The sequence below is a fragment of the Lissotriton helveticus genome, chromosome 2_1 (genome assembly GCF_964261635.1).
Source record: "Lissotriton helveticus chromosome 2_1, aLisHel1.1, whole genome shotgun sequence".
Classification (NCBI taxonomy): Eukaryota; Metazoa; Chordata; class Amphibia; order Caudata; family Salamandridae; genus Lissotriton; species Lissotriton helveticus.
In genome coordinates this window covers 594,554,639-594,578,628 of record NC_136059.1, presented here as the reverse complement: position 1 = coordinate 594,578,628, position 23,990 = coordinate 594,554,639, and the positions used below count along the sequence as shown (strand labels likewise).

The following is a 23,990-nucleotide window of genomic DNA, read 5'->3' as shown; positions in this document are numbered from 1 at the left end:
CGACTGAAGACTGCTTTTATTTTCTTTCAATATTAATTGTTTTCGATAGTATCTGTTCAATGACTGTTAATCTCAGAGTGTTTTTTTTTCTAAAATATGTTGTATCATTTTTGTGGCTGACTTTCTACACAATATAGCTCTCCTATATTCGTTAATTCTAATCTTTACCTTACTTCTTGTCATCCCTATATAGCTGAACCCACAGGAACGTGATCATATAGACCACATTAGCCGAACCCCGAATCTGTAAGCTGTTTAAGGCTTATGGGATATGCCTTCCTAGGTCAAGTTGTTTGGCTCTTTTGGTATACATACAAACATTACAGTGTCCACAGTGAGAATGTCCTAAAACAGGTTGCAGATTCCATGTCGTAATAAGCACATTCTGGATGTTAGGATTTCTAGGTCAGATGTGTACCAGTTTGTCTATTAGAGATTTATCCTGTGTGAAGGAGAACATAAGCCTGGCAAAATTGTATAGCATACCTAAATGGACGTGTATATGGGGGCTGAGAAAACAACATACAAGGCTAGAGGATGTCCAAAACAGTTTATCAAAACATGGCAGCCATGGCTGAGATACTACAACCTAGAGATCGAGGGGGCTGGGATGGACAATGCACAACCCAATACACAGGGTTAGTAAGTAGTAGGTGGATTTTCTCACTTGCTAAGAATGCATAACTGGTGAGGGCCATGGTTAATTCAGAGAGTGGGAGGGGAGAGTTGTACTGGAGAATAAATTCCCCAAGTGCAATCTCTCTTTCCCTGAAAGTAACTATTGAATGCACTAATGTGAAATCTACTGTAATCAAGGCTCTCCTAATCATGTTTTGGCTGATGTTTAAAATAAAAACAGTTAAAAAAAAGCCTGGCAAAATTGAGTGCAAATAAGGTTTGAGTTCGCCAATGTTTATTATTGATCCTCTGTATTGCATTGGAATGGGTTCCAGAAGTTGTTACACAAATGATGTGATCTATCGTTGGTTTTTTAAATGTTTGCGGCAACATGTCTCTTTGACTGTAGTATGCCCTTTATGATGCTATATTTAGGTCGAGCCTGAGCCAGCGCGCAAGCGCTGCTCTGGGAATGATCTGTTGTAGTTCAGTACAAGAGAGAAGCCCTGCCCACTCACCTCTCATATTTTTCATTGGCTTGTGTCTTTGTCCTTCATAAATGCTGTCTTCTGATTTCTAAATAGGCTTGTTAGTTCCTCCTTAGTACGGCCTTATCATTTGTAACCTCCCATGGCTACTGGCCCCTTTACTTGGTTGTTATACTGTACATGTACTATTTATTGGGTTTTCCCTAGGTTAGACAGTGAGGACGTGCTTTGCTTACATTCAGCGGGCCATGCCCGCTTTCACTTTCGAGGCAGCCTGGCGGTTTGTTTGCAATGCTATAGGTCTCGTATTTAAATGCGAGACCTGTAGCAATGCAAATATTTTCTTTTTTAATAGCGCTGTACTTTTCACAAGCGCCACTGTTTACTTGTCAAATGAGAGATGTGGTCCGCGAAACCTGGGCCGTGCAGCCGAACTGAAGTAACACTGCCTGCGTTTGCTTTATTTCCAGTTGTCTAGACGAAGTTTCAAAAAGCCTTGAAAATGAAGTGATAATCTCGCAAAACTAAGGACAGCCTTTCAAACAGAATAGAATGATAAATGAAACAGATTTAAAACTGTAAAATTAAATAGGTAAATAAAATAATAGAATACACAACAAGGAAGGCTCTTGCATCATGTTTCTCTGTACGGAAAAAGTTTATGAATGTTACCTTCCATGAACTAAGGAGACGTGTAATGTAAAAGCCAAATGGGATTCTCCCATTTTTATATTCACATATGTCCAATGTAGCAAGGAACTCTGTTTCTACTTTCTACTTCTAGATCCGTAAAGAAGTTTTTTATATTTTTCATAAATGTAAATGTTATCATTAGCAGACGGCGCTCAAATAAAATGGCAAAATATGAACGTATCCTGAGACCGCATTGAGAGAGTGCCAGGCTGCCTATTTTAGCTATGCTCAGAATGAGGGCCTATGCTCGTCCATTTTTTTCTTTTTCATAAAGATACACTACCGCAGTGAGTGGAACCACAGCACGGACCAAGCCCCCCTCACTGAGGAACATCCTAAAGGTACACTACCGAAGTGAGTAGAACCACAGCACTGAGCCCGGCTGCCTCACCAGGGAACATTCTTAAAGGTACACTACTGCAGTGTGTGGAACTACAGCATGGAGCACGGCCGCCTCACCGGGGAACATTCTTAAATATACACCATTGCACTACATTCTTAAATGTACACTACTGCAGTGAGCGGAACCACAGCACAGAGCATGGCTGCCTCACCGGGTAACATTTTTAAATGTACACCACTGTACTACATTGTTGAAGGTACACTACCGCAGTGAGCGGAACCACAGCAGGGAGCACGGCCGCCTCACTGGCGAACAAAGATGGGCACTCTCAGTGCACAGGTGATAGTGTCCAGAATAATAAACACAAGCAACGGATATACGTCTACAGTTGAAAGAGCTAAAACCTGTTCTTTCTTTACTAATGGAAAACCTGCCTTTGCTTCAGAAATGAAAAACTGCTTTGAAAAATGACAGGCATATTTTGTGCCACAAAGAGAAAACATGAGCTCTGAAATTCAGACTTTAGCCAGACACTTTAATTTAGCAATTTATGTAACCCATGTGCAAGTAATTCATAGTTTGATTTAAATGTGTTTAGTTAGGTGTTGTTCTCACTATGAAAATGTGACTCTAACTTGTGAAAGTGTTAATATGCATTGGTAAAAATAACTTGTATTTGAACTAGCACAACATTTTATAATGTAGAAAACGGAACCAGCTTGTGATTCAGCTTGCTCTGTTAATTTCTGTCAACCTTCAAGATAAGCAAAATAATAATTTTCTCTCCATGTGAAGAGAACAGTGGCATAATTTATAGCTGTGACCTCTGTCTGAGCTTTATCTCTGTAGTTGCTGGAAATGTTGAACAAAGCCTCATTTAATTCTTTGCATTAGTGAGAACAGAAAAACATGGATTTTAAAAGTGCATTACGAAGTTTAATGTTTCTTGCTTAATTAAAAAAGGTTCTTTTGCAGCTCATGTTATGCGTGTAGTTAGAAATAGAATGTCTTTTTAAAAGGAAGGTTAGGAGATTAAATTGTATTAAATAAGATGCAGACTGTACCGTGGGAAGGATCTTCGCCTGTCTGAGAGATGACATATGAAACCTGCAGATGTTTGGAAGCATCCTTTTGGAGAATGCTGGATTCCAGTTGGAGGAGGAAGAAGTCACGCCACATGCTTTGTAACATTATTATTTGATAAACGCGTTCCTAGTTTCAGAGAGAGGAGGAGAGAGAGGACTCGTTCCAGAACACAGGCATGAAGACTTTTGGAGCCCTTTGAGAGAGGCAGACAGACCGAGATTTGGAGACGCAAGACTGCAGAGGAGTTTCAGACTCCAACGCAGAAATAAAGGGAGGAGGACAGAAGTGATTTGCAGACACAGTGGAGGAGAGGGCAGACTTTTGATGGAGAGCAAAACGTAGGCAGATTAGATGTAGGTTTAGTTCCATTCTGATTTGTGCTATGACTAATTGGCTTGGACTCTTCAGGAGTTCAGACTGACATCATTTGAGCCCCATTGTCTTAGAATAGAATTTTATTGCGCTGTTTGCAAATTATGATGCTTTGTGCTAACTTAATTTTTCTGTTATCAATTCTGTAACCTGATTGATACCTGACTACTGAATGAAGAGTCAGAGATTTTTAAATTTTGATTGGAAAATAAATCCCATTAAAACATTATTGGCTAAAATGTTTATTTGCATATTATGAATTGCTCATGTAGAAGCTCCCTGGTCATAAACGGTGGCAAAGATCCATTGCCATTTAGTAGAAATCAGGGTAACAGTAATCAGAGGTAATAGTGCTACATTTCCTAGATTTTCCAAAGCGAGATTATCGTGGGATTTCTGCTGCAACACAGTCAAGAGCTTCGAAGGGCCGTCCTCGTTTCTGGGAGCTGCTATGCAGGGCACATCACATACACATGGTGCCCACTGCATAGTTTAATCTGTAGTGGTCTGTGTGCTTTGCGTATCTCACTGAACTTAAGAACTACCGCCCCATCTCGCTCCTCCCATTCCCTGCCAAAGTCATCGAGAAAGCCGTCAACAGTCAACTCGCCGCCTTCCTCGAATCCAACAAATCCCTCGACCCCCTCACAGTCCGGCTTTCGAGCCAAACACAGCACCGAAACTGCCCTCATTGCAGCGACAGACGACATTCGAACACTACATGGACAACGGAGAAACAGTTGCCCTCATCCTACTTGACCTCTCCGCAGCCTTCGACACAGTCTGTCATAGCACCCTCATACAACGCCTCAGCAGCGTCGGAATACAAGGAAAAGCATTAGACTGGATCATCTCGTTCCTCGCCGGAAGAACTCAGAGAGTCCGCCTTCCTCCTTTTAGATCAGAGGCCACCGAAGTCATCTGCGGCGTACCACAAGGATCATCACTCAGTCCCACCCGCTTCAACGTATACATGAGTCCCCTCGCATCCATCGCTCACCAACACAACCTCAACATCATATCCTACGCAGACGACACCCAGCTGATCCTCTCCCTCACCAAAGACCCAAACACCGCCAAAACCAACCTACACGAAGGGATGAAAGAAGTAGCCGAGTGGATGAAGAACAGCCGTTTAAAACTGAACTCGGACAAAACGGAAGTCCTCATCTTAGGATCATCCCCCTCTGCCTGGGACGACTCATGGTGGCCACCGGCCCTGGGAACCGCACCCATACCTACGGACCACGCACGTAACCTGGGCTTCATCCTGGACTCCTCCCTCTCGATGACCAGACAAATCAACGCCGTCTCATCATCATGCTTCAACATCCTACGCATGCTCAAAAAAATCTTCCGTTAGATCCCCACTGAAACAAGAAAGACGGTCACCCACGCACTGGTCACAAGCCGACTGGATTACGGAAACACCCTGTACGCCGAAACCACAGCCAAACTACAGAAAAAACTCCAACGCATCCAAAACGCCTCAGCCAGACTCATACTAGACATCCCCCGTCAAGCTCACATTTCCGGTCACCTGAAAGACCTCCACTGGCTCCCCATCAACAAGAGAATAACGTTCCGTCTCCTCACCCACGCACACAAAGCCCTCTACGATCTAGGACCCGAATGCCTCAACACGCGCCTGTCCTTTTACACCCCCACCCGTCAACTACGATCATCCAATCAAGCCCTCGCCGCAATTCCGCGCTTCCATAGATCCACCGTGGGGGGAAGATCCTTCTCCTACTTAGCGGCCAAAACCTGGAACTCTCTCCCCACCCACCTCCGCCTTACACAGAACCACCTCTCCTTCAGAAAGCAACTAAAAACTTGGATATTCGATAAGTAAAGTACCCCCCCTCCATCAAACGCCTTGAGACCCTCTGGGTGAGTGGTGCGCTATACAAATTACTGAACTTGAACTTGAACTCTCACCAATAATGCCCACCAAAAAACTAGACATGTGGCGATCGCTCAGAAAACAAGTAATGGACGGCGGGGTGGTAGCCAGTCTCCCCGAGAAATCGGTTTACTCTGAGAAATGCAAAAAGAAACCGAGTACAAACAGAAGATGCTCGTGAGTGTGTGTAAATCTATCTATACACATACTATATACGTGATGTGTAAACAAACATATTTTTATATACATATGTAATTACTTGTGTGCCCGAGTACGAATATGTGGTTTCTGAACATATACGTATGTAAATGTGCGTATGTTAGAGTGTATGTTGAAAGATGTAATGTTTCTACATATTTGATAAATGTAGTGGTTTTCATCTTCATAGGATGTATAGTTTAGATTACACGTTTGGGCTGCACATATAACATAGGATGTATAGTTTAGAATACATGTTGGGGCTGCACATATAAAAGATAATTTTTTTCTAACCGGGACACTTTTATTAAAAAACAGTGAATTGCTACACTATACTGTTGATTTTAGTAGTAAATGAAGGGACAACTAATTATGTAGTTAGGAATGTACAATTTGATTGTGAGTGAAGAAGGGGGTTGATGAAGCTGTTCTCTAAAGATGTGGTTAAGAATGGGCGGTGCTTGTGTGAAGATGTTCGAGTTTAGTTTGTGTTCACGAACAGAATGCAGCTGATGAGACGACATTGGATGGAAGCCATAATTCACACACACATGCTTGTGTGTGTGTATATATGTAGAATACTTCATTTTATTTTCACAGTTTTTAATAATATCTCAGGAGTTATTTTACAACAAAACAATTCATGTTAAGTAATTAAAAAAAGTAAGTGCATAAGATCACAGTCAATAATGTTCATCAGATGTGCGAGTGAATCATGCATCAACCAAAAAATAAACACAAAAATTGAGTAGTATCAGTCTGTGCTAAATGGGTTGATAGAACAAGCTTTTGCAATGCAATAGGTATCGCATTTACGTGAGTTTAAGCTATTGGCATTGTAAATGACAATGCGTTTGATTTATGTTCCAAAAACCAAAACATAAATAAAAGGCATTGTCATTTACAATGCCATTAGCTCATACTCGTGTAAATGTGAGACCTGTTGCACTGCAAATGGTTGTTATTATTCTTATGGGATATACTTTCTCTTGCAGCTTTTTGTTTAGCAGGCCTGCATGGTGAATATAGTTACGTTTGTCTGTACAGTTGTGCTGTAGCCTCAAACTGTCAAACAGGACGATTGTCATGAAGGGATTTAGGATGCAAACTATTGTTCCTTATACCTTAAGAGTTTATTGCGATCCGCTACTTTGTAAAATACTTCACACTTTCAATAGTTTCTTTGTAGTTTCTATTTTTAGATCTAAAAAGGAAATCTAGGGTCTGTTTTTACTCATGTGGACCTTAGGCACTTGTCTCTTTCGTTTATCCATTTGAAAAAAGCGGTGGCTTCTTCATTTACAGACCAGATAATGAGGATGTCATCAATGTAACGTTTTCACAGTGCAGCAGTTGCAAAAAAAGGATGGTAATGTTAAAACATGTGTTCTCTATTAAATGCATGAACATACAAACATGCTACACTAGGGGAAATGGTGCCAACCATCGATGTTCCGTGCAGCTGTAAATAAACGTTGTCTTAAAACTTGAAATTGTTTCCGGTGGGGGCCATGTGTGCACAGTCTAGAACAAACTCAATCTGTGTCTTTGAAGACCATTCTGTTTGGTACAAGGGTTCATTTAGGACCTTGAGGGAATTTTCTTGGAGAATGCTTGTGTAAAGTACCTCTATGTCCAGAGTCATCAATAGTTGTGTCTCCGGGTACCCTCGCTTAGTCCTTAGTAAAGGTCTCAGAAAATGGTCCACAAACTAGATAGGGGCCCTGGAATAGATCCATTTCAAGTTAAGATTAGACAACCTGGGGGTGGAAAATTTCCTATATACATCTTGGGTAAGATGTAAAAGTACGGGACGTTTGGTCACTTTCATACAAAAAAATCTGCCTCCTGTCTGGTAATCTAATTATTCTCCTCTGCTTTTTTTACATTTATTTTTTACCATAAACGAGATGTCTTTCTTAATGTCTTGTGTTGGGTCCCTATCCAGTTTGTTTGTAATTTTTGATGTTTCCCATCAATCTTAAACATTCTTGTCTACACATATCAATAAATTGAAATAGGCCTGGCCCTTGAAAGTGACCAGGACTCCAACACGCACTACAAGAATTCAATTAAACCTGTTGAACATTTCAATGTAATTTTATCAATGTATCAAATTAGATCATCACAATTTCACAATTCTAATGTACATGTTAAGGGTTATTTACAATACAAATAATTATATATGCATAACGTCAATATGTACTCAAAACATAGTATTTTCAAACAAATTCTGTAGAAACCCAATGCATTTCGGGGCATGGGCCCCTTCGTCAGGGGTCTGTTTAAAGTTTCCTTTCTTTCTTTCTCTTCTTGTAGTTACTTATGTCTTTTAGAGGATTCAATGTTTTCTAGTTATCATAGCTAGTAATATATACCGCCTATCTTACCTCAAGTGTGAGGTGACTCAATCAATCTTAAGCTGCGCAATCTGTAGCGTCGCTACAGTTGATCTGAAATAGGAGAATTTTATTAATAAAGAAAATTATATTGACTGTTTCTATACACTAGTGTTGGATTATCCACATTTGTTATTTACTGTACCTGAGCCTAGTTTTTTGAAGGGTATCTGAAAAAAATAGTAAAAAGAAAAGTATTTTGATCTCGTTTTGGGTATTATTCACGACTTCACACCTAGTCAGTGTCTAAGGGCAATTGCTCTATGGTATCTAGCGCTCACCTGTATTCGTCTTGTTTTCACGTTAGACGGTTACCTTAAGGGATAAAAAGGTGAAAAAGTCCCATTGAACATCGTGATATTAGTTCCAAAGTCTATGCCGCGTTATCAAAGATTTTGTGAAATTGTCTTAAATAAATAAACGAAAGTCCTCTTTCTATTACCACGTCAGGCATAGCGAGTAGGCAATCGAAAAGGGACTATAAACACAGGAGACTAGCTCCGGTCGCCACCCTCGATCCGAGACGTTACTACGAGTGATTTCGATTGTGAAAACGGTAAGCCCCGAACTTTTCTTTGAGCTCTTGGAGCCGTAAGCAACCTTGACGTTCGTTGAACCTTTAATCAAGAACAGTCTACTGAATGCGTTTTTTCCGCGTCGTTCACCCACAGCTAAAAAAGCATGCAAACCTAAATAGCGAGACCAATGGATCACTGAAAGAAGGCTCGCAGGTAAAGACAATTTCACAAAATCTTTGATAACGCGGCATAGACTTTGGAACTAATATCACGATGTTCAATGGGACTTTTTCACCTTTTTATCCCTTAAGGTAACCGTCTAACGTGAAAACAAGACGAATACAGGTGAGCGCTAGATACCATAGAGCAATTGCCCTTAGACACTGACTAGGTTTGAAGTCGTGAATACAACCCAAAACGAGATCAAAATACTTTTCTTTTTACTATTTTTTCAGATACCCTTCAAACAAACTAGGCTCAGGTACAGTAAATAAAAAAAATGTGGATAATCCAACACTAGTGTATAGAAACGGTCAATAAAATTCTCCTATTTCAGATCAACTGTAGCGACGCTACAGATTGCGCAGCTTAAGATTGATTGAGTCACCTCACACTTGAGGTAAGATAGGCGGTATATATTACTAGCTATGATAACTAGAAAACATTGAATCCTCTAAAGACATCATAAGTAACTAAAGTTTCCTTTCTTTCTTTTTCTTTCTCTTCTTGTAAACAGACCCCTGACGAAGGGGCCCATGCCCCGAAATGCATTGGATTTCTACAGAATTTGTTTGAAAATACTATGTTTTGAGTACATATTGACGTTGTGCATATATAATTATTTGTATTGTAAATAACCCTTAACATGTACATGATCTAATTTGATACATTGATAAAATTACATTGAAATGTTCAACAGGTTTAATTGAATTCTTGTAGTGCGTGTTGGAGTCCTGGTCACTTTCAAGGGCCAGGCCTATTTCAATTACTTACCACAGTGGGCAGGCACTAATCCGACACTGCACACGTATCGCACAAACATATAAAACAAGGGGAATTGAGTGCAATACCCGCACACATTCATTACACATATCAACAGGCATAACCACAATGGCTTCTTCTTTGTCGGCTGGTTTTTTATCACAATGTGGGATGTTTCATATAGTTTGACTAGTGCTTCTTGTTTGGCTCTAGAGCTATTATGAAAACTGTGTGTATTGATATTTTTCAACTCAGCCGCTTCTTTTTCCACTTCCTGTTCAAACGCTAATATTTCAACTGGTACAGTACTAGTTGGAGGATTAAACCTTGGTTTCCTTTTCAATCCAGTATTAGTCTTCCTATCCTCTATAGAATACTGTTGGGAAACAAAACAGGCAAATTGTACAAAAGAATTCAGCCCATTCATTCGAAAATGTCTTGTTTTGGGGTGGGGACAAACTCTAGACCTTTCATGAGTAATTTCAGTTGATTCTCAGAGAGTATGTGGTCACTGAGGTTGATAACAGTATTCTCTACCTGTTAGTCCCCAGTTGTGGGGAAGACTCCTTTTCTGTTTGGTGATTTGGTGCTCTCCACTGAACCGTCCAGTCTTTTTCTTTTCTCTGCCTCTTCTACTGCCAAAAAAAGGCCTGGGGGGCTGAAACCAATCGAAGTTCCCAGAGGGGGCAGTGGTGGGTGGCCCTGTTAGGATTCCATCCAAAGAATGGTTGCTGATGCTGTGGTTCACCCAATGGTTGGTGGAAATGTTGTCCCCTTCGGCATTGTTTGCACCTGGATCGAGATGTTGTGTAATTGGTGTCCTTATGCACTGATTCTGAAGATAAAGATGTATTGGGAGAGCTGTTTGATCTTTCTATTCTTTTTGGTTGAAAGTCTGGTTTGGAATACGGGGATAAACTCTGCTAATAAGAATGTTTTCAAACCTTTTTGAAATTTCTGAATCTTGGATGTTGTCAAAAAGTGGGAGGGTCTCCTAGGATGGAGCATGCCACAAAAAGCTGTGAATGAGATGACCCCTTTAAATATCTGTGTTGAACCCTTAGGCTATGATTGTTCCCCTTGCGAACATTAATTCTTTCATCGGATTCCCTAGGACACTCGAGCACCTTTTTGTGTTTTCATTGTGTAAGTAAGTGGATGTGCTTTTGTTTGTTTCCTCTAACTGTCCCCTTGTAATTACAAGCAATAGACTGTTTCCAATACCTACCCATTGGATTGACAACTAACTTTGGGATCCCATTAGTTTGCTGCTCGCCGTTAAGTGCTTCAGTGCCTCACTAGGGGTGGTAAGAGCTATCTAAAAGCAATTTCAGTTGCCTATAACCATTGTTTTAAACTTTGGTATAATGAAAGCAACTCTTTGCGGCTTAGCTGGCAATGAGCTGGTGAAGTCGCATTTACTTTGTTCAGTATGGAAATCAAATGCTCTGCTCTCCCCCTCAAGCCTACCTTCTTGTAATCTCCTCCAGAAATGATCATGTATCTTTCCCTCTCACAAGTGAAATATCTAGTTACTATTCACCAAGAGCTCTGGAGTAAAAGGGCAAGGTTCGTGTGTCAGTACAGGGAAGTAAGATCTCCACCATTTTAGAAGCATACATCATAATGCAAGAGCATAGGGTGATTTCTACAGTAGTAGAGGCTGAATTGTGTTTCAGAGGCACTGTCATGTTTAGACTGATGATGGCCGCCTTGGACCCCAATGATTTATCATTAGCAATGCGGCGCAAGGAGGAGAGAGGCCACCTGTGCTCTCCATTTGCAACTACAGGCCAATGTGAGCAAATTCTAATAAGGAAGAAAGGAGTGCAGAATGCTGGTGTGAGGAAGTGGCTATCTGTTGTGTGACTAGTTTGCTGTATAATTTATAACTTTCTAATGCGCACTTCTGCTGAACTATTATTTTGATTTTGTCTCTGTAGGAGAATTATGAACGAATGAAAGCACTTGTAACGGAACTCAAAGACAGAGCAGAAAAAATCAGATTAGGTAAGTGCGCTTTGAGCTCGTTCACTAATACAGTCAATCTCATTTCGGGATAAGCAAATCCAAAACCTGGACCAAGACATGTCTAAAAAGTTGTCCATCCTTCATCTTACTTTAAATGTTATACTGGTTCCGGAGACTACAACTCTAGTTTGTAATTGGTCAATTAAAAATTAAAAACAGTTGCTATTAACATTTGTCGTGCAAAGCAAAGGTTTAAAACTTTATTTAGAAGAAAAGGACAGGTATATGAGACAGACTAGTTGAGAATTGAACGCTTGTTATCAAACAATGTTAAAATGAGTTTCTGGTGCTTTGTCTCCTCCGGTACTGGTTAGTATTTCAGGTGAGACAAAGTATGATTTCCCCATTTGTCAAGATTTTTGCATAACTCATGTAGCGACTTGCAGGGTAGGGTCGCTTCAACAGTTCTTCTTTTCAGTGACTTCACTCTTTGCAGAACTATTTTAAGGATGGGAAGTCCACTACAGCCTTTTCCCATATGGCTGGGAAAGCAATGTAGGAGAAACCTGCAATACCTACCTTCAATAAGGATGACTATTGTTTTTTTAGAAGGAGTTTACCACTTTTTTAATATGTGACGTATTGTTGTCTCTTACTCAAAACCTAAATACTGATACATTATCAAGGATTAGTTGTGGCAATGAGGGTCTGAAGTCAGGCGGGATTAAATTTTAGAGCAGAGTCAAGTAGAGCTGCATCTTGAACCCTCACCTGCTGCCCTATATGAAGCACAGACATTTCCTAAAGCTAGGAGTCCATTGTTACCTGTTAATTTATGCTGATACTCTGATTTTTCGTGCCCAAACTCTACTTGGAGTCTCCAGAAGACTTAATGCTTAACTGCAATTTCTTTAAATTAGATAATTATCTTAAAAAACCTAAGAGTAGGTCCTTGGCTGCTGTATTGCCACCGCAGTGGGGTTATGAAGGCCTACTGGTAAATGATAGCTGATCACCCCATAAATGACCTTCTCTCCCATTTATTTTGATCACAATTGTGGTTGAATATTATTGTGTGACCTACATTTAAATTCTCTTGCTGGAATATGTTGGTCATCTCCCTACCAGCACTCAGGGAAAGTAAGTAGCAAGCTTACTTTCTGTGTTGAGAGATGCTCATTAATGTGACACATTGAATGCAAATTGCTCCTGATTAATTTGAGTTTAAAGAGGAACCATTATTATTATCTTACAAGGAGCTACCTTTCCCTACAGTACTAACCAACGTTCATACAACAATACAAATCCAGTCACCCGAGAAGCAGATCTTCTATTACTGACGTTTGTGACATGGCATGGTCCGCAACACTGTTGGTATAAACATTTGGAGGACCTAAGCAAGATTGCTGGGACATACCTTGCTGGGGACCCCAAACATACTCATTTGGGTCTGTTGTCTGAAAAGCTGTGGTTAGATGCCCTTTGCCTGAACTGATCTCTTACCCCAAGCTCCTTATCTCTTAGATTGACTCAGGACCCCCTGTCGGCATTGGTCAAGACTTCCTCTCATCTATTGTTACTCCCTGCTCAAAGCCAAAAACATATTTAGCAATGTTAATGAGTTTCCTTGGGGAGTATGAACATGGCTCTGGTACTTTTGGTTATTTGTCATCTTCATGAATTGTGGTGTTCAATCAACACAGGCTCTCCTGGGGAGGGCTACCCACACTGACGCATGGAATATTGTTCATTCTCCGCTGATCTTGAGCGGAGCACATATTGGTGTTTCGGTGTAATGTAAACTCGTGCAATGCTGCTTGATAGTTACTCAGTGTTTCATGTGCTTGATCACTTTTGGAGTAAGCGGAAAATGCTTGTTTTTATTCTGTAAAAAAATGATAAGTAAAGCTTTGAAAATATAAGATAATGAGGTTCGGCTGACTGGATGCTAATTTTGTTTGGAACGTTGATAATGCTAAGCTACACAGTAAAGACGTTTGTTTGGAATTGACAGCGTCTGGAAACTGTCTAAATAAAATAAAAAAATGGATAGAGCTTTGGTAGATATGATTGCACATAAACATTCTTGTGCTGCATTTGGGGTGCCCAAGTCCATGGCTAAAATAGTTCTGGATGTAGGTTGTGTCTTTGCTTCTTTATTGAGTGTTAGTGTGGCCAGGGAACTAATTGTGGAAGGCCTATTTTGTCCTCCCCAATTCAAGCCTTCAGAAGTGATTCCACTGGAACTTGTTCTAATCGGGATGAAGGTGTAATTGTGCTGATTTGGGCTCCTGAGTTTTCACTGGGAGGAACAATAAAGAGAAGGTTGGACTTGCAGGAAAATATTTGGCTTTCTACAGATATTGATATAACTCAGAAGCACTAGATAAGAGCCATAATAAGTATTTTCTTTACTGAAATAGCTAAACTCATAGAGCCTGATTCTCAAACTGCAATATGGTAGGTTTGTAATATTTCAAAACGTACTAAAAATGTATGTTTGCTTACACTTATATGTGCAGAATATTCTGCCTTGAGGGCAGAGACTCCCCACATTTTAGTAGGAAATGTGGGAGGGACCCAGGAGAGTGGGCGGGAAAAGGTGCAGATTTGCTACTAAAGGGGATGGGATTAGGAAAAAGTAAGAGGTTTGGGGAGGGTCACGGAGGCAGGGATGTCACCCACCACACAAGAGTAAGTCAATTGTATTACTCTGGGGGGTGAGACTTGTAAGTTTACACTCAATGTTTGTGAATACCGAAAGATGTAAAATTACTACAAAGTATAAACTCACTCAAAAGTGTAAATTACCTTTGTGAATCAACCCCTTTGTTTGTAATGAGAAGTTGTTTAGAAGGATCGTGACCATTTTTTGAGGGGCTAAACCAAGGCCCACATGTTTTGAGGACTACATAGTTACATTCTCACCATTGAGGATTACATACAATTGCAGTCTCACGTATCGTTTTGAACGTTGTTGTGCTTCGGAATTTATTGACCAGATTGTAATGTTGATCAATTTCTTGTCTACTAATGGAATGTAACCCCTTGCAAGCGGCGCACATTTTTGCGCTGTGCGGGGATTCTAATTAGTGGGCGGGATTCGGACGGCCAGGGCCCGTCCTCCGCACACGCCCACCGTGATGCGTGGCTGCTCCCGGCCGTCACGAGCGACGGCTCCCGGCCTTCACCTGCATTCAAGGGGTTATAAAAGTACACTTTTAATCACTAATTACCCATTATCAAGGTTATTGAAATGTTGAACTTAACAAAATGACACACGCGGTGCATGTTGAGTCACAGAACATAGGGGCTACGCGTTGTAATAACATTGTCAGAGCATCTGTACTGAGGTGATATCTGAACCGTTGTATCACATCACATCACAATGAATGCCTTTGCCACACGATTCCAGACTGCAAACTCTCCATGAGATGCCAAGTCAACACCGTTGCATCTGCTTGCTTCAACACCATCTGCATGCTCCGAAAAATCTTCAGATGGCACCCCACCAGCACCAAGAAAACTGTGACACAGGCTCTCATCACCAGCTGACTCGCCTACAGCAACACCCTCTATGCTGGCATGAACTCAAAACTCATGCAAAGACTCCAGACAATAGAGAACAAAGTAGCCAGACTGGTTGTCGACCTGCTCAAGAGAACACACATCACCTACCACCCCAGAGACCTCCACTGGCTCCCTGTCCAGAAGAAATGCACGTTCAAGCTCCTGACTCACGCACACAAAGCTCTCCACAATACTGGACCACATTACATGAACCACCACATGCCTTTCCACGAACCCAACAGAAATGTGCGCTACGCACACCTCACCCTCCCACAGATAACACGCAGCCACACCGGAAGATGTTCGTTTTCTCTCCTCGCTGCCAAAGCCAGGGACACCCTTCCTCTCCACCTAGGCTCTGCACTCTCTTTTAACCTCTTCAGGGAGGGACTCAAGACCTGGCTCTTCGACTGAGACCCACAGCACAGGGTCTGGATAACCCCTGGGGTGATAAGCTGCACTCTATAAATACTATGTGATTTACCACCTATATGCCTTTCCCATGCATGCCTTTACAACTACATTTGTAAGTATAGATCAAGTAATCAAAACCTATATATCAACACCCATATCCACCCCTAAACTCACATAGCTCTAGAATGCTCTTACCACCCAATAACGTTACGCACCCTATATCCTAGAAACACCCTGACCACCCAATACACTTACCCACCATAAAACCCTAAAAACAACCTTCCCACCCAATACCCTTTCCCACCCCTAAACACTCCCTTACCACCCAATACCCTTACCCACCCGTAAACTCAATAAACACCCTTACCCGCTATACCCTAACCCACCCCATAACCTTAAAAACGCCCTTACCCTAATCTTACGTGTGTGTGTGTGTGTGTATATATATATATATATATTACATTGTATATACAATGTCCTCAAGGAGATAGAGGCTTACCTAGCTCTTATTGGCTGATCACTGTCTAATGACTTCAGGCTCCACAGGCATGCACCAATCACATTATGAAAACAAGCATTAAAAATGCAATAGGTCTCGCCCTTAATTAAGTTAAAGCCATTTGCTTTGCTATACAATACCATTAGCAAAGCAAATGGCTTTAACTAAATAAAAGGCGAGACCTATTGCATTTTCAATGCTTGTTTTTTAAGGATTGAGCAATGAAAGTGATGCGAGTCAAATGTATAGTTTTTTAGGACGTGTATTTCCCTGTGGGTATTTATTTTGTGACGTGCCAATCCGGCCCCAGAGAGCAGCTGGTGATGCCTTTTTTGGGGAATGAGTGCACATTTGAAAAGCTGCACCCTTGTTTACATGCGCTGCCGTGCTATACTGATGGTAGATTGCTATATGGTCTAACCGTAACTATATACAAAAAAAAGCAGGAGGCAGATAAAACAAATACCCGCCGGGCCGCCGCGCTGCCTGCGACGACCCGGAAGCGGTTGGGAAGCCGGCCAATCACAGCGCGGCCCCAACCGGAAGTCCCGCCCCATCGCGGCGAGAGGGAGAGAGAGCTGCCCGAGGAGCCACGAAGGCTCCGCATTGAGTCCCGGTCCCGAGATGGGGGACTGGGTGAAGAGCGGGCGGGCGCATGGGGAAGGCGGGGCTCTCATGTGGTGAGAGAGCCCCGCAAAGCGCTACCGCCGCCCGAGATGCAGATCCGCCGCCGAGCACCGCCAGAACAGGTGAGTGTGTTGAGTGAGAGGAGGGGTGAGTGGGGGTGGGGTGTACGCGTGTGTGTGTGTCTGTTTGAGTGTGTTTGTGTCTGTCTGTGTGCGCGTGTGTCTGATTAAGGGGGGGTGCGTGTGTGTATATGCAGTGTGTGTATGGCTTTCTTTGTGCGCATGCGTGAGTGACGACGTGCGCGCTCACGAGGTACAATCTCGAAGAAAAAGCGCGTGGAAGATTGCTGTCCTCATTCCCCCAGAAGTAACAACATAAGTCGTCTCGCCCTAGACAGCAAAGCTTCGCTTTGCTTTCGTCTAGGCGAGACCTAAAAAGGGGGACCCAAAACAAAATCTCTATTCGTTTTCCACAGACTTCTATAGGCAGTGCTACAGCAAAAACTGTTACAAACGTACACCAAATTTGGCAGGAAGCTAGATCTTAGTAAGCAGATTGTGCTTTTTGGTGTAAATTCATTCAGTAGTTTTTGAGAAATTGAGGTTAAAATATATTTTTATATCGGACAGTTGCATTCAAGAGATGCTGGCTGGAGCGCCAATCAAAAAATTGAGCTTTCTGATTGACCCAGTGAGCTTTATTTCCCTTGGACTATCTCTAATTGGCTGCCTGCAACATGAGAAATATTTTGCTGGCAGCCATTACAGGACCCAATTACTTTGTCCTCTGTTCTGAAGTAAAAACGTGAAGAAGAATGTAAGGAGGCCCCCTAGTCCCCATGGTGGCTGGGATGGGGATACCCCAGAGGGACTCCCCTAACCCCCTGGTCCAAAACAAATAGGCAAATATTGAAGCAAAAAAAAGCAAAATGTCAGCTAATTAATTATAGGTCCCGGAGAGTGTACCACCAGGGGTGTATTCGGGGAGGGGAGCTGTGTGGCTCCCCTCCCTGAGCCATTTACGCCCCCAGGGAGCCCACGCTGGGCTAAAATGACTGAAAACCAGTCCTTGGGGCCGATTTCAATATGGGGGAGCGCAGCGCGGCCCCTTCTCTCGAGCCATTAAAGGCCCCGGTGGACCCCATCCAGTTTACTAACTATTTCCTGGGGAGCCTAACCCCGGGACATAGTGGTTTCCCTGCCTGCACTGGTACAGACTGGGAAACCTGTGTTTGTTCCTGCTTAGCTGGTGCATTTTCTGAATCTCCCCCCAAGCTGGAGCAAACACAAAGTCTGCTCCCAGCTGGCGAGAGCTTTAAAAATGCTCCCAGCCGTTGGGATCTTCAAAAATGCTCTGGCCAACTGGTAGCAACTATTGTTCTGGGTCTGCACTGATGTGGGCAGGGAAACAGATCAAAATATTGCTCCAGCCTGGAGGGAGCAGCATTAATAGCAGCTTCCTGCAGGCGGTAGCAATGCCGACTTGTGAGCCAACTGGGGGTAGTGTATGGTGGGTGGGCACCAGGGCACCCACTTTTAATAGTGCGGCACCAAAGAATGGGGTCCCCAGGGACTAATTAGGCTCGGGGAGAAGAGCCACGTGACCTCCTTCCTTTCAATTAAAAATAAATAAATGAGCCGAGGGATGCAGGCTCCAGGGCCTAATATAGCTTGGGCTGGGAGGCCATGCCCCCCTTCCTTTCATGAAAAAAAAGAACCCAGAGGATAGGTTCCTCAGGATGTAATCAGGTTAAGGAGGGAGGCCATGTGGCCCCCCCTACCCTTTAAAAACCATGAGGGCCTGTGGCCAAACCCCTGCCACGCAGGGCCAAACTCTGTGTGCAGCAGGGGTTGGCTTCATGTATGATAATAACATTTTACTTTATATATTTTTTTAAAAACCTGGACATTAACTGACAAAAACTAAGGTTAAAGTAATGTTATAGTTACATGTGATAAAAACATATTTTTTTCAAATTTAAAACCTTAGAAATTCAAGGAAAAAAATAACTTCTCATATTACATCACTCATGCAGGTTCTCTGACATTATTTCTGGCATTGCTGATGACAGACATTGCTGATGACCTGACCAATGACATCGTCCAAGCTTCTTTTGTACACATTGATTTTTAAACGAATAGAGCCTAAGATCAATGGAAGTAAATGCAAAATAGCTCAGAATAGTATGAGGCATCAGTACTCTCATAAATACAACCACCGTAGGTAAAGCAAGCCTGTGTTATGTGCAACATTGACCCTATACCATTCACTTCACGGGTAGCCCAGTTCATGTTGACTATAAATTACAGATGAAAGAGTAACCTATCCTGCACACAGTGTTCAATCTGTATATAACTGTTCAGAGAAAACCATGTTCCTCCAGACACTGAAGCCCTGTTGCATAACTAATGCCCTAATACAGACAGTTTTTACCTGTATCAAACCCCTAACAATCACTGAACCTACACTGAGAAATTAAATGGATATAAGCAGAAAAGTGGGTATTGTTCAGTGGCAGTTGGTGAATTTTGAAAGTGGTGTGTCATAAAAGTTCATGTTGAGTGTCCTGTGGCGAACAAGCCTAACTGTGCTAGAAGGGTTCGCATGGATATTCCCCCCCCACCCCATCCCCCCGGATTTAAAAAAAAAATGGCCAAATGGTGCATTTGCAAGCAAATTTGAGAAAGCAAGAAGGTTAATAAAGCAATTGTGAAGTTGTAGTTATGACCTCAATAAAGAGATTTCATATGATACTGAAGTAGGTAGCTGCTTATTCAGTATAGGGATTCTACCATGTATTATGTGAATATATTTGCACCCGTGTATGCTGCTATTCTTATTTTTATTTGAAGTGTTTAGTCATACATGGAAAAATGGTGCAAAAGGATGAGAGCTCCTTTACTCTATTTGTAGGAAGGGCAATGTGTCAAAAAAATGTAAAATACCCCTCACACACTGAAACCTGATTCCGTTTCATGCTTCATCATTGGGGTTTTCCCGCCCTATGGGACGGGGTGTGCTACAACTTACGTAAACACATGAGCACTTTATTCAGTGATTGGTGAGTATGGGTAGTGCGTGGGATCGTGAAAAGAAAATGTGAGATGGTTACAAATTCTCTGGCTAGTGAAACGAAAATACTTTGTCTTCCCTGGCTGAGAATAGTAAAAGTGGTGAGGTGTAAGGGGTGTACTATAATGAGTCACCTACCTACAAGGTCGACATGTTTCAGAAGCCATCCCCTTGGCTTTCTTCTTCAGGACGAAAAAAACGATCCCTGTAACACCTCAATGGGTGATAGAATAAATGTACATATGCCTGATAGTGAAAAACACGGTCCTTTGTTCCCTGTTATGGGAGTAGAAAAATATACCACTTGTATATCTTAAGAACCTGAAAAGAAAAATATTTTGGATAAATCATGGCTTTCATCATTTATTTTTTTATTCACATCACCATCACGTGGAAAGTTTTAAGCTTTCTTGTGATATATTTCTCTTGTGCAACCCTGTTGTAGGTAATGGTACCATTTGGTAAGTATCCTCTACTCATAAATCTAAAAGAACACTCCTTGTGATTTTTAAGGCCCATTATCACATTTATTCAACATTCTTTCATACATCTGTATCTCCTAGCAAGATACATCGTATGTTACAATACATTCATACCTAAAGGAAGTATTTGTACACTCCTATTGTGCCCCAAAAGGTTACAGATTGATGTTCACAGCAACTGAGCACTCTCATTCATACTCCCATGACGAGCTTTGGAAAAATTGGGAGATGTTTGGCAAATGTCTGTGCACTCGTCCTTTTTAAACTGTGATCTCATGGTGTGTCTTTTTATTAAAAAAAATGGTGCTCATGCTCTCAAAAGGACGTGCCATAATAATACATAAGTCTTTTGGAACCCAAAATCCATAAGGAGGAAGAGAACCACCCAGTATGTATAACAACTTTCAACACAAACTCCAATTGAATCACAAAAATAGTAAACTGGTGTGTTTTTATAAAAAAATGGTATTCATGCTCTCAAAAGGACGTGCCATAATAATACATACTTTAGAATTTAATCGTTATCGCGCCATGAGCTCACACGAGAGGTGTAGGGCGCCTTCAAATAGACACTGTGGGTATTTTAAAAGAACAGAAGGAAAAACAAGGTTTTAACACCAGAGTTGTTTTTAAACAAACAAGTGTGGTCTCTTTGGCTTTTTGTTTTGTTTTTGCCACCGGGAGCAACACATAATCCAATCTAGACAGACTACCATGAGCCGCAGACACATGAGAATAATGTGTGACCATCGGGTTACGTGCGCGCCATCCATCAATCAGACCCAACGTCACCAGGAAGTCCGGCAGCCACCGCTGCGATGGGCGGAGCACTCGAGGACTACGATCTATCTCCCCATCCAAGACCGAGTTAAAGTCTCCACCAATCACCAGGTCACCCAAAGGAAACGACAGAAAAACATTCCCCAGATCGCGATAAGTTTCAGCCTGCAGGCCTGGTGGCACATACACCGACATCAAAGTCACAGTGCGGCCCCCAACCAGCCCCGAAACCCCAACATATCTCCCCCTCTGGTCAACCCAAGTATTTTGCACCGACAGTGGAAAGGAGTTTTTGACCAAGATCCCAACTCCTCTGGACCCAGTTGTAAAGCCTGCATGCGCCACCAACTTATATCCACCCCTGTGAAGAGCCAGACATTTATTACCAACCAAGTGCATCTCCTGGAGAAGCACCACGTCCTAACGAGCTGATTCACCATCCCTCTCTTGATCTTGTCTCACAAACCATTCACATTCCAGCTCAGCACCCTCATCCCCGACCCCTGGGAAATACGTGCCTCCGTACCTGTGCAGTTCCAAATACAATAGCATGGTGACACCTGAGATCGAAAAGCAAAAAAGAAAAAACACACTCTCATCAACACACCCCAACCCCCTCCCCCCACCCTGCACCCCTGCACTCGGCCATCGCCAAACCCCAACTCGCAGTGTGCCTGTCGCCCCATTCACAAACAAACCACTAACTAAATATAGATTCGAGGAGGAGTTCAGCACCCCGGATCCCATTCTTCCCACCATGTCCAACAGTGGTATCAAAGTCAATCAGGTGAGTATGCACTCAACATTGCCCCCCCCACCAAAACCACACGTCCACTGTCCCAAACAAAGTCACTGGTCTTCTGCCTCTTCCGCTGCCTCTCCACCGCGCTCCTGCGGCTCTGTCCGCGTCGGCAATCCATCGACCCAGTCTGACGCCGCCTCCGGATTATTGAAAAACCATACCTTCCCTTGCACCTCCACTCGAAGCTTAGCTGGATACATCATGGTGTATTTATAACCTTTGACTCATAGCCATTGCTTGACTCCTAAAAAAACTCTGCCGCTGCTTCTGCACCTTTTGAGTAAAGTCAGGATAGAAGTTCAACGACGAGTTCTCAAATTTTAGAGGTCCATTCGACCTTGAGGCCTGTAGGATAGCGTCTCTGTCCCTGAAATTAAGGACCCTCACAATCATTGGTCGGGGAGGAGCGCCCAGATGCGGTCTCCCTCCCGGGACCCTGTGCGCCCTCTCGACCGTGAAAAAGGTACTCAGGCCCTTGAGCTGCAGATGTTTCAAAATAATGTCTTCCACAAATAGATCAGGGGCCTGCCCCTCGGCATTCTCCGGTACCCCGGTAAGGCGAACATTATTCCTCCTGGCTCTCCCTTCGAACTCATCCAGTTGTCGACTCTGCACCTCTCCAGCGGCCCTTAAGTTGCGCACTTCCTGCTGGAGCTCCACCACGTCGTCCGTCAGGCTCGCTGTCTTAATGTCTAGGGATTTCACCCTCTCGTTCGTTTTTGTGAGATCTGCCCAAATCAGGTTGACCTCAATGGTCACCGTGTCTAGCTTGTGGTCCAAAGCCTGTATCTGTTGACCGAGAGAAGTACGACCCCCATCTATGGCCGCCATTACATCGTGCAATGTGGGTTTCAATGTTGAGCTCGGGCCCTCCGCACCGCAATCTTGTACCCGACTAGACATCCCAGGCAAACCCTTCGTTACTGTGTATCGGTCCAATTTATTATATTGCACTGTGCCGCCCCTCCTGGCCGATTTCACCTGGGCATTCTCCTCCTATGGTTTGGTCGCCATCGCTAGGGCCAGTCTTGTCCTCGCTCAGCAAATCGTCGTCACCCACCAGGCCACCACCTCAAGGACAGCACATTCGTCCACAATCGACCAGTGAACTAGGGGGGGACACTTCCATTGGGGGCGGGGGGGAACCCGAGATGGGGGCACCCACAGTCCACTTATCCACAAACGGAAACCAAAACGGGGGTCCGGACCGGCCACTTCCGGTCGATCGATCCGATGTTGTTCAACTCGGGACCGGGTCGCCTCCCATCCAAGACCCCGGTCGCCCTCCAGCTCGGGCCCCGATCTCTCGGACCCCCCAACTTCACTCCCCATCGTCGGATCCGGTCGCGGAATGTCTCATTCAGTGCCACTGTCAATCAGTCATTCAGATCCGTGTCGAGAGATCAGGATAATTAACAGGATATTCCCGGCGGCTGCGGGGGTCGCGGGAGCCCCGAACACACGCGGCCATCTTGGATGCGCGCGAAGCTCCTCCCCCCTCTTTGGCTTTTTTTGAGGACATGCCATTGTCCTACTCACATGCTATTGTCCTGCTTACATGCTGGAAGGAGCGCGATCACCAAATAAAGTACCTTCTCGTGGCTCGTCGGAACCTAACTGAGGTTTGCCAGAGCCCGGTGTTTTAAAGTGCAAGGAGGCATGCTTGATAGGAAACAGGTGTGGCTGGAAACACTAGACCTTAAAATTTTAAAGATGGCCGCCGGTAAATGGACCAAAAACAGGGTTCATTTTGATCCACTTCCTGTTGGTACGATTAACACTGAATCGGTTGAAAAAGCAAGTATATACTTGTTTTGAGGCTTATTATGGAGGAGTTTTAAAAGGGGCCAAATGGAGATTGAATTCAAAGGAATTATTAAACAAAAAACAAATTGTTGCGCTAGAGATGCACGGATGGAGTCATCGCAGACGTGCATTTATGTATGTGGGCTCTTTGAAAAAACACGGGGGCCAAATTATGAAAAATGGAAAACCTAGTGGAAAAGAAGGTAAAGAATAAATCCCAGCAGTAACACGCCAGAGGCTGGAAAAATATTAACTGGAAACATTTTCCTGTCAGTGGATAAGGATTAAAGAGCAAAAACCATGTGTGTTTAAAATTAGAGTGTGCGTATACTCCAGTTTCAAAAATTATAGTTTCTCTAAAAAGG

At 43.0% G+C, this 23,990-nt stretch overlaps 1 protein-coding gene across 1 annotated transcript in view; it reads left to right on the top strand.

Moving 5' to 3' along the window:
- Positions 1 to 23,990, top strand: part of MCCC2 (methylcrotonyl-CoA carboxylase subunit 2) — a 260,423-nt gene that overhangs the window by 5,224 nt on the left and 231,209 nt on the right. The window contains exon 2 of the mRNA XM_078675283.1: positions 11,546 to 11,612. Within this exon, the coding sequence (XP_078531409.1) occupies positions 11,546 to 11,612 (67 nt within the window). The remainder of the gene's footprint in view (positions 1 to 11,545; positions 11,613 to 23,990) is intronic.